General features: G+C 38.8%; 1 protein-coding gene across 1 annotated transcript; it reads left to right on the top strand.

Annotated features, from left to right (window-relative positions):
• Positions 1-4,678: 4,678 nt before the first annotated feature.
• On the top strand, positions 4,679-9,332 carry LOC135083463 (UDP-glucosyltransferase 2-like). The gene is made up of 4 exons (XM_063978203.1): positions 4,679-5,506; positions 7,354-7,576; positions 8,255-8,474; positions 8,982-9,332. The coding sequence occupies exons 1-4, from the start codon at positions 4,682-4,684 to the stop codon at positions 9,256-9,258; spliced, it is 1,545 nt and encodes a 514-aa protein (XP_063834273.1). The 5' UTR covers positions 4,679-4,681; the 3' UTR covers positions 9,259-9,332.
• The last annotated feature ends 1,950 nt before the right edge of the window (positions 9,333-11,282 follow it).

Genomic DNA, 11,282 nt, shown 5'->3' with positions numbered 1-11,282 from the left:
TAATACAGGAGGGTCTAAAATGACCCTAATGGATGCGAGATATGGATGGTAAGCTTGTGCCTTTTTGCACCATTGGTCGACATGACCCCACTTCCATGCCCCCAGAAACACACTCCAAGGAAAAGTGCACTAAAAAAAGTTTAAAAAATATATTTTCAGAGTCGGTGCCGGCAATTTTATGTTTCTTAACCTTGGCACTTGATGAACTTTTAGAGCTTGATACCAACATTAAGGCTGAGTTACACCACCTAATTTAACGATATTTAACCGGTGTTTTTTGAATGGAGTTTGACAGGATTCTGACGTTTGTTAAAGTTAAAATAAGATGGTGCACCTCAGCCTAAGCTAGATTTTACACGTCAATGCTTTCTCTTTTTTTGTAAACCAAATGATACGTTGTGATACGAAAAGATACAACAAGGCCCAACCTAATTGAGGGTAGGCAACGTAAAACAAGGGTCGCTCCCTACAGCGCCATCTGTAGACCGCTAATGAATTAACTTGGGACGCGGCGCCGACGTGTTTAAAAGTAAAACTTTTCGCTATTAAAACTTGGGTGTAAATTTTTTAACACGTTTGACGCACTTTGTTTTGGGAAAGAGGATTTACACGGTGCGATTTGCGACATGACAGAGCGAGCTAATAAGCCTATGCCTCACACAAGACCTCCCTGAGGTGCAAAAGGGCTTTTAAGTGTTGTGGATATTTATTTACTTTTTAGCAATAAAGCACAGGGGTTTTACAGACGTGCGAAAAAGTAGCAGAAAAAGGATGTGCGTTCTGCACAAATCTTTTGTAATCGAATTATAAATTAGTAGATCCACAGGAAAACCAACGTAACCGATATAAGCCGCAGAATTGGCATACTTAAGTGGCATTGAGCGGGGCACATTATAGCTTGTAATTGGGGCAGAAAACTTAGAACTTAATGGCCTTTGGGGCAGAAAAGTTCTTAGAGACTTTGTTAAACAAACACTTATTGTTTCAGTGTTAGGCAGCATAAACAATTATTTACAACGGTCTTCTTCAAACTAAAAAAATGTAAAAAAATTACATCGTGTCGTGTAAACCGCCCTTAATAATGGCAAAAAGTTAACCCGTAGTGTGACAACGAGATTTGTTTTTATTTTCCTTTAGCAAGTTGTTTAACGGCCGAATTTATTACGCTGTCCTGCGTTTGGTATAAAATTAAAGTTCTAAGTTTACATCACAGCGGGGCAGAGGTTAAGTCAGATTTTTAGTCGGTTTGGTAGAAACAACTATGTTTTAATTTTGCAGCAGATGTGTGTGTAGCTTTATAATTTATTATCTTAACACTTAGAAGACCAAAGTATCATTGACATAGCCCGACGACCTCTTAAAGGAAGTCGGGAAGGCGCTGGATGCAGGCCGCTGCCAACCGGGCGATGTGGAAATCATTGGGGGAGGCCTATGTTCAGCAGTAGACGTCCTGTGGCTGAGATGATGACGATATTTTTAAAGATTATATTATATTGCTTTTGTTTGTCTGTGGACAGTTAGGAGATTATAAAAATCGTTCATTTTGTTTAAAACGTAATTTATTATTTAATTTAAATGAAATAAGTTTTCACTTCGCTGTTTATGGTTAATAGTTGTTTAAAACAAGAAAAAGTAATTTTAAATTCGTCTCACCCAAAGTATTTACATGATCAAAAAATAACTTATAGGCTGTGATTATAAAATATAGCGTTGCAAAAAAAAACTTAAAATTTTCTGTGAAATATCATTTAACTAAAAACTTTGTAAACTACTACATAATATGTGACATTATACAAATGAATAGATAACCTAGGTAGGTTTATTGACTAGCTTTCCGCCCGTGGCGTCGCAAGCGTGGACTTTTGTGTGTCACAGAAAAACTTTATCACGCGCGTCCCTGTTTCAAAAACCGGGATAAAAACTATCCTATGTCCCTTCCCGGGACTCAAACTATCTCTATGCCAAACATCAAGATCGGTTCAGTGGTTTAGGCCTGAAAGCAAGACAGAGACAGACAGAGATACTTTCGCATTTATAATATTAGTTTGGATTTACTTACTTCATAACTTTTCTTAATGATACCAATTGGGCACATCACTAGACAATAGTAAGACAGAGGTCACAATAAATCATTAGCGAGAACTCTCAGGGGATAGACAACAGGGGGGTTACTCCGAAAAACGCTACGAAGTTTCGGATGTTGCCATCCCTCTCACACAAAGCGAGATGCTAGCATGAGCGACAGTGACAGATAGACCTGAAACTACAACGCACTGTTACAGCGTTCCAGGCTAGCCCTGCAGCGCCTGGAACCAAATTGAAGTTTTATAATTGCAACAATTTTAGGGGTAAAGTTGTACTCAAGAGGAGTTGAGAGAAAGTTGAAGTTCTTTTGAGTTAGTACAGTATATTCAAGTTTAAAACATAATTGGGAATGCAGACTGATGCGACGAATAAAATGATTTTTGACATAAAAACTGCCTCTACAAGTACTTGAACCTAGGATTGTGCTTGCCGAATGACAGCTCTAACCTTTGTTCTATACGTTTGTTCCCGTTGAGTCACATCATTTTGTGTAACACTGTTACCCATTGGTAAAAAAAATTACCGATTAGTAACACTGTTACTCAATGCCACATTTTTTTTCCCTTTGAGTGACAGTGTTTGTTTCATGAAATACCGAAGGCAAATTGGCTACTCGTTTAATTGATAAATTTAATTAAAGCTTAACCTGAACCTTTTCAGTCCAAGTTTTCTGTCTGCTAACTATAGTTATGCTTACGTCAGACTTTGGTGTACGTCATACTTTGTCGCAGTTCTCAAAACCGGTCACCATTTTTATAAAGGGTGTCAGGTTGTTTTTCAAATTCATAAGAGATTTTTAAAGTTATAAGTACACTTTTGTGTAATGTGAAATGTATGTATGTATAGTTGTTGCAATTCACGAAGGCGAGTGAGCTTTACATGTGTAGTGGCTCGCCGCTGTACGTTTTTAAAAAGTTTTGATAGACATTACACTATTGTTATTTGCATGTACACGTACACATACAAGTAAAGCTCACTCGCCTTCGTGAGTTGCAAGAACTATAATATACTGCGGAATAATTCTTGAATTAATTACAAAACTATACAAAAAAGTTTGTTAATTTACGAGTTATTACTCGTATATTAATGGCAAATTAATAACGTACATTTCCCGTAGACCATGCGACGATACTTAACAATTTTATAATTCGTTTAAAGGAATTTAGGATTTTTAAATGGTTTGAATCAAGTCTTCTCAGATGCTAGAAAAAAAAACTACAATGATTATTTTAGTAAAGAAGGAGTAAGGATTTTGTTATAATGCACACTTAATTAAACAGAATAATGACTTGCACATTTTAGGTACTAAATAAATCAAATTGCTCATAATTTATTCACCTACCAAGTATTTCCTCACACCCGGTATATATTTAAGAGGAAGAATGATTTGAATCACTGTATCTTGGTACTATTATTCTGTCGCCCGTATTCACAAACAATGCTTGCTTAAGTGAAGCAGCAAATCGAACGCACAGCATTGAATAGAGCTCTGATTGGTTCGTGTATCACCCTGTGCGTCCACGCGCACTGTGAGACCTCATAGTAATGTTTGTGAGTACGGGCATGAGTCACTGTCTAGACTGCTACGTCATAGTACCAGTTCCACTCTAATTTGATGTAAACACGACCTTGGTCTGTTATTATAGCATTCTCGAACTTTGGAATTTGGACTTTGTTCTATTAATTTGGGCCTTCTCGTCGCGTGGATATCACCTGAGTGAGGTCACTATACTCGTGTCAGACTTTTTGAGACGTAATTAAAATGTGCGACTTCTTAAGGCCCATCCTCACGGCAATCCAGCTTTGCAAAGCAAAGTAGGATCAAAACTGGACTAGGTAGGTATGTCGTCGTGTGAACACAAATGCCCTGTTAGTGCTTATTCACTCTCTTATCTTTCAGGCTAATTGCAAATAGCATAACCAAACTTCGTTAATGTTGAGCCATGTCAGACAAAAGACGTTTCTTAATGTCTGTCTTCACGCTGACAAGAATTAGGGACCTCCAAAGTGTTTTAAATCTTTTCTACAGATACACATAGTGCCTCAAATTTATCAAATTTTTTTGAAAAACTTAAAATCACGCGAGCAGAGCCAGGGAATAATGCTTGTAATACACGTGTTAAAAATATCATATATTTGTCTATTAATAATACTGGTTCCAAATTAAACTGTTCATGGTTTGATTGTACTTTGAACTTTCAAACATAAATAGGTAGAGCAGGCACGCAGCTACGTCATTTCACTTTATGATACGGTACACCTAAAGATGACGTACTTTGGTCAACTGTATACTGTACACTGGCCCATTTATTGTCCCGAAGTAGTGGTAGGGTTAATACTGGGACGTGAAAAGTGCTTTTTAAAAGCCTAAATGAGTTTTGATTGCTGAATGACAGCTCTGAGGTTTTGATCCAAGGATAGAGCTATTAAATCATGGACCTGCTGTAAGTCGCTGACTTGCATAATTATAACTTATTTCAACGTGACACCACAAAAAATTACAAGTCATCCCGTATTATTGGTCACCAATTATATTATACCTTTATAAAGGACATGAACTCAAGAAGCACTAGTATTTGTTGTGTGATTTTGAACGATGACATTCGTCACGTATTTTGTATTAGCTCTAGTATTGAGTGCCAGTGAAAATGAAGGATCTAGGATATTGGCAGTATTTCCAACTCCATCCATAAGTCACCAAGTAGTATTTAGGCCTTTAGTTCAAGAATTAGTGAAAAGGGGACATGAAGTGACAGTTGTAACTACAGACCCAGCATTTGCTAAGGGCGAAGCACCAGCCAACTTGACAGAAGTGGATGTGCATGATATGTCTTATAAACTATGGAGAGAACACTTCTTGGCGACGTCTACAGGGAATAAGAACGATTTGAGGACACAAATGAGAGTTGGTTTCGAGCTTTTCACGAAAATATTTGGATCTCAAATGGAAACTAAAGAAGTGCAAGACATTATCAAGCATGGAAAGTTTGATCTGCTAATGGTAGAGGCTTTAGTAAGACCGGCGATATCTTTGTCGCACATTTTCAAAGTCCCAGTAATTCAAGTGAGTTCTTTCGGTGCAACGTATTGGAACTGGGACGTAGTAGGAGCACCAGTCCATCCATTTCTGTATCCTTCGATGTTCCGCCAAAGAATCATGAACCTTACCATTTGGGAGAAAATGTCTGAACTGTATAACCATTATACTTTCAAGAATTTGGCTCACTCGGTTGAAGAGCGAGAGAATCAGATGATCAGAAGGATTTTTGGAGAAGATATGCCAAGTCTTACAGAGTTAAGTAATAATGTGGATATGCTGTTTGTGAATATGCATCCGATTTGGGAGGGCAATCGCCCGGTTCCTCCAAGTGTCCTTTTCATGGGAGGACTTCACCAGAAACCTGTGAAGGAACTTCCAAAGGTAATTACTGATGTATTTAGTTATCTACTTCTCTAAACGACCTCTAACCGTACTAAACCGTAATCATTAACTTTACCTTTATTATTATGAATGAGTACACATACACAAATTTGTGGGAAGCCTATAAACTAAGAGCTAGTGAACGCCAGACCTACGTCATTTTATAAAAGCTGAAAGTTTGTCAGCGTATGCTCCCAATATAGGTTAGAATGTTGGTGCATTATGACGTTTGGGTCATCGTGGCTTTGGCTACCCTCAAAAGATTGTCTGGCAAGGAGTTGAACCTGTCAAAACTGTTTGGCTGATGAGGAAACAACTTCTAACGATTGCCCAAATACTATACATAAAAATCAGCCGTATCAATCAACGTAAGCCTAACATTTACGGTGGCCTTTGCTGTATATTCATTGGACTGTAATTCTACTTCCGTTGAAATTATGATGATCAAAATACAAAAATTGCAATACCCTTACAGGTCTCTTCTTTGTGTCTAGACATATTTATTTGTAAACACCTAATTGTACAACAGGATGCAATAAATGAATATGAATATAAAAAAAACATTACATGAATTACATTGAAATAATTCTACATTACTCGTAAATACAGTTCATTACAGTAAGATATGTACCTTCCTAGACATAAACAGGAAATTACCATTGAAATTATAGTAAATTATCTTAACGTATTATGTTGCTATTATTACAGAATTGTCTTTACAACGATTTTCTGAAATGATTTGTCATGTCTTTGGAATTATAGTTCGTCATGTGTGATTAGATACTTTACAATTTTATTGTGTATCAAATATGAAACAGATTAAAGTAACAACTTTAAATTATCGAAGTAATAATATTAAGTAATTTAAACCACAGAAAGCCCCACAATGTTTTTGATTGTGACTACTAATAAAGGCGTACCTATAATAAATGATTGATACGAAGAAAATTATATTCAACTAAAACTCCTATTATAAATGAGTCTTGATCCATGATAGAAACATCGCTCTAATTGCGACCTGAATTCAAGCCTATAAATATTTATCTTAGAATTATTTCTATATTTGGGACAATCACAGGCTTCAGTCCTTTCGACCGTCCTTAATAAAAGTTTAATGATACTTTATAATATGATATTGATCGTTTAATTTTAATAATAAGTACTCTACTCTAAATCTAAGATTATTAGGTGAAAACCTTAGGCATGGACAACATGAGTTTTCCAGTGACTTGGCCCTCTTTTAGCTTGGTCCACGGGCCAAGTCACTGGATTGAATTTTTTAATTTTTCTTCCAGTAACTGAGCCCACTCTAACGCCCGTATTCACAAACGATGCTTGCTTAAGTGAAGCAGCAAATCGAACGCACAGCGTTGAATAGAGCTCTGTGATTGGTTCGTCTGTCACCATGTGCGTCCACGCGCACTGCGAGACCTCATAGTAATGTTTGTGAATACTGGCGTAAATCTAAGATTATTTGACTAAAACCTAAGGCATAGACAACGTCACATCAAGCTAACTAAACACTAGTGTCTATCTACTTGTAATAGGTCATATCTATAAATTATAAAACGCAAAGGTGACTGACTGACTGACTGACATAGTGATCTATCAACGCACAGCCCAAACCACTGGACGGATCGGGCTGAAATTTGGCATGCAGGTAGATGTTATGACGTAGGCATCCGCTAAGAAAGGATTTTACGAAACTCCACCCCTAAGGGGGTAAAACGCGTACGAAGTCGCGGGCGGCCGCTAGTTTTGCAATAAAATCTGATAGTCCCATGTGCCGTCCTTAACAAAGTGAACCCATAACATTACATTGTCTGAACCATTCGAAACCATTTCAGGAACTCAAATCGTATCTAGATGCTTCAAGTAAAGGCGTAATTTACATTAGTTTTGGAACTAACGTAAACCCGTCCCAGCTACCCCCGGAGAAGATCCAGATCTTGGCTAAAGTGTTTTCCGAACTTCCATACAATATACTGTGGAAGTGGGACAAAGATGTGTTGCCGGGACAGAGCGGGAACATAAGGATATCTAAGTGGCTGCCGCAGTCGGATCTTTTGCGTAAGTTTATTAATTTATAAGAGATCTCAATTATTCAATTAGGGCTAACGTATAATAATATGCGGTCACCAGTTACCGCCACTGTGTAGAGTAAGGTCTTGTCATTAATCGCCATAATAGTAGCTTAGACAGTAGTACAATGATAGTAGTATAATAATATTTTGACGTTCATAAGTGCCACTTGTGGTCTAAACTGAATAAATACTTTTGATTTTGGTGTCAATTGGTGAGTGCTGAAGCAGTAGTAGAACTGTAGCATTTGCAGCCACTGTCCTTCCTAAAGGTAGCGGTTCGCATCGCGACAGAGACAGGAGACCGAGACGCGAGACCGAGACGGGAGACCGAGAATGTTACTTGACTTTAGACAATGTATAAGCGACAGTTCGCAAGCGAGATAGAGACTGGCAGGTCTCTGCCTTAATCAAGTAACGGTCGCGGTCTCGCGTCTCGGTCTCCTGTCTCTGTCGCGATGCGAACCGCCACCTTAAGATTGCGCCAATTTCTGTCACTATATTATTTACTTGTAGTAGTAATAGTAAACCTTACAGAAAAGATAGTGCTTAATTCATGAGTAAGGCAGAAAAGGACCAGTCTTTGTGGATATTCTTGGGGAAACCATTTCCCAGAGGACGTTGTTTGGGTGAAATGAACTTCAAAATATGAATGTCATATTTCCAGGCCATCCAAACATAAAGCTGTTCATCACGCAAGGAGGTCTGCAGTCCACTGATGAGGCCATCACTGCTGGTGTGCCTCTCATTGGTATGCCAATGTTAGGTGACCAGTGGTTTAACGTGGAGAAGTACGTCTACCACAAGATCGGCTTGAGGGTAGACATGGAAACGTTGACAGAAGAACGGTTTAAGGAAGCAGTGGAGAAGATCATCGGGGATGAAAGGTTAGTGATACTATTTATGTTATTATTATTTTTTGAATGTACTAAGAGCTTTGACCTCAGTTACATTTGATGCTGAGTGCAACTCCTGGATCAGTGGGTATGCACTTTCATGGAGCTACTCACCCCTCATCAGATTATTTAGTCTCTACTGTAGAATCTCTCTTACTACCCAAATTAAAATGAAGGATTCGACTTACACTCCTACGCACAGTACGCAGGCATATATGTTTTAGGCACACTGCCTACGGTCAGTCATTTTGGCGAATGCATGCTGCAACCTACAGATGACGATAGACGTATTTTGCATTTGTTATGTCCAGGCTATCTTCATGCAATCGTCAATTGACTATAGCGTGTGTATGTGGACAGTAGGCCCAAGTTACCTGTTACAATATTCATGGAAAAGACTAGAAGTGATCCAGCTATTGCAGAACACCACACAGAACCATGTCTAACGATTCATATTTTTCATAGATAAGGTAACTAATCGTTATCTTCTTTCCTCAGCTACCGTCAAAATATCAAACGTCTCGGTGTCCTTATGAGAGACCAGCCTCAACCACCGCTACAACGAGCAGTGTGGTGGACAGAGCACGTGATCCGCCACTCAGGCGCACGTCACCTCCGCGCACCTTCAGCTAACATGTCCTGGTACGAGTACTTGGAAATGGACGTTGTACTTACTTTAGTAACCATTCTTGTTGCTGGTATTAGTTTGATTGTAGTGATATTGAAGTTTGTGGCGAAGAACTTTATGGTCGATGTGAAAGTGAAATCTAGTTAATTATTTATTTGTGTGTGGTGTGTTGTGTTTTAATTTATTTTTGTGTGTTAAATAAAATGTTTCAACAAAGTCTATAGAGTTTTTCATTTCTTAGGATAGCTACAGTGAAGCTTGATGGCATAAAATGGTATATTTTGCTGAAGATCCAGTTCGTAAAGAACTAACCTAATGTCGGGCTGATCTACTTGTAATCCCTATAATAATAGTCTCAATGCCGTAGGTCCTATCTAATAAGCTAATGGTCTGCTTAATTTTATTTTATTTTAAATACAACTTAATGAATAAAGACCTTAGGGGAGGCCTCTGTCCAGTGGACATATTTTGGCTGAAACGATAACGAAAAAAGGAAACAAAGCAACAAGTGCTTTGACCAGATTTCAAGAGAAACATTTAATAATAATTTCTACTTGGGAGTATTTCCTGAAGTGAAACAAATAAAATTATTTTGAGACCAACATAAAATAATATTCACAACCGTCCAAAAACATTATAGTTGTTCAATAAAGCATCGAAAATCATCTAAACTGAAATTCCATCAAGCATTTCAACGTAAATACTCATCGGTCACAAGAATTTTCATATTAAAGACCAAAATAACTCTCGTGAAATACTATCGCAGTTAAACTCGACCCTCTACTGACCCCTAAAGCTCAGTTAAGGATTTGCCACACTGGATTCATTCTGCGGTCTGCGGTCAGGTCAAAGTGACCGGCTGCTGTCTTTCCCGAAGGCTATAATCCGGGCCTTTCTAAGGCGAGAGTGAATAGGCACTTACAGGGCAGATATGTACCATCTTAGACTGCATCCCACTTAACACCAGGTGCGATTGTGGTCAAATACCTGCCTTGTTATGCATAAAAAAAAGTGAACGCAGCCCACTTCATGTATGAACAACATTGTAGGCCAGGGCAACGTGACAAGGCAATCTGTTAGCAGTGCGGTTTTTTTGCTCAATACAGATATTTGACCGCAATCGCACCTGGTGTTAAGTGAGATGCAGTCTAGGATGGTTTGCGTTCTTTCTCGTGCCCGTAGATACGGATGCTCGCATCAATCAGTACAAAAAGGGTAGAGACTGAAAAAGTTGTTCATAGCTCGCAGAGCTGATGGCCGCTGGAGAGAAAAGTTCTCAAGTGGCAGGCCTCCTACTAAGTGGACCAACGATCTGGTGAAGGCCGCGGGAGGTGCCTGGATGCGGGCGGCACAGGACCGGTCTTTGTGGAAATCCATGGGGGCCTTTGTTCAGCAGTGGACGTCATTCGGCTGAAACGAACATGGCTGCGTTCACTTTGACGTGACCGCAGACCGCAGAAAGAATCCAGTATGGCAAATCCTTTCTACTGACCCCTATAGCTTCAGTTAAGCATATTAGCAATATTAAATATCGAAATTCGTACCACACAATACCTTCCAAGGGTCCGCGATATGAATATCGCAAAGGTCGCTGTGATAGTATCAAATTGTTGTTGGTTCGGACTTCGGAAGTATTTTGATAGTACTGATAGTACGGAGAACTATTCCGAAGCGCGTGTAATCAGATTGGGAGTTCTATGGCATTACTGGTTAGTTCCTGGGTTTAATGACGTCATGTATAGTTAGTAGAAGTGTATATCGCCAGTATTCACAAACGATGCTTGTTTAAGTGAAGCAACAAATCGAACGCACAGCGTTGAAAAGAGCTCTGTGATCGGTTCGTGTGTGACCCTGTGCGTCCACACGCACTGTGAGACCTTATAGTAATGTTTGTGAATACGGGCGTTAAGTTTGTTACTGCTTCACGTAAAACAATACTGGGTAGTTATTTAATTTTTAGCGTTAAGAGTCGCATCTCAAACTAATTTGAAAATTATAAATAACTAACTTGAAAAAATCGAACTGCCTAAGGCGGGAATTGAACCCAGTTGAGAGCAGTCGCCCGGCAAGCGGAAGGTCGTGGGTTCAATTCCCGCCTTAGGCAGTTCGATTTATTCAAGTTATTTATAATTTTCAAAATACTGGGTAGGTTTTGAAGATGGGAAAGTCCC

This window comes from Ostrinia nubilalis, chromosome 23 (assembly GCF_963855985.1).
Source record: "Ostrinia nubilalis chromosome 23, ilOstNubi1.1, whole genome shotgun sequence".
NCBI lineage: Eukaryota > Metazoa > Arthropoda > Insecta > Lepidoptera > Crambidae > Ostrinia > Ostrinia nubilalis.
The sequence above is the reverse complement of the archived record's forward strand: the minus strand, read 5'-3'. Positions and strand labels throughout refer to the sequence as shown.

What these genes read in the sequence shown, in the direction of transcription:
- LOC135083463 (XM_063978203.1), top strand. Translation starts at nt 4,682, where the DNA reads ATGACATTCGTCACGTATTTTGTATTAGCTCTAGTATTGAGTGCCAGT. An exon ending in GCCGCAGTCGGATCTTTTGC is followed by an intron (nt 7,577 to 8,254) that starts GTAAGTTTATTA and finishes TCATATTTCCAG; the next exon opens with GCCATCCAAACATAAAGCTG. An exon ending in AAGATCATCGGGGATGAAAG is followed by an intron (nt 8,475 to 8,981) that starts GTTAGTGATACT and finishes TTCTTTCCTCAG; the next exon opens with CTACCGTCAAAATATCAAAC.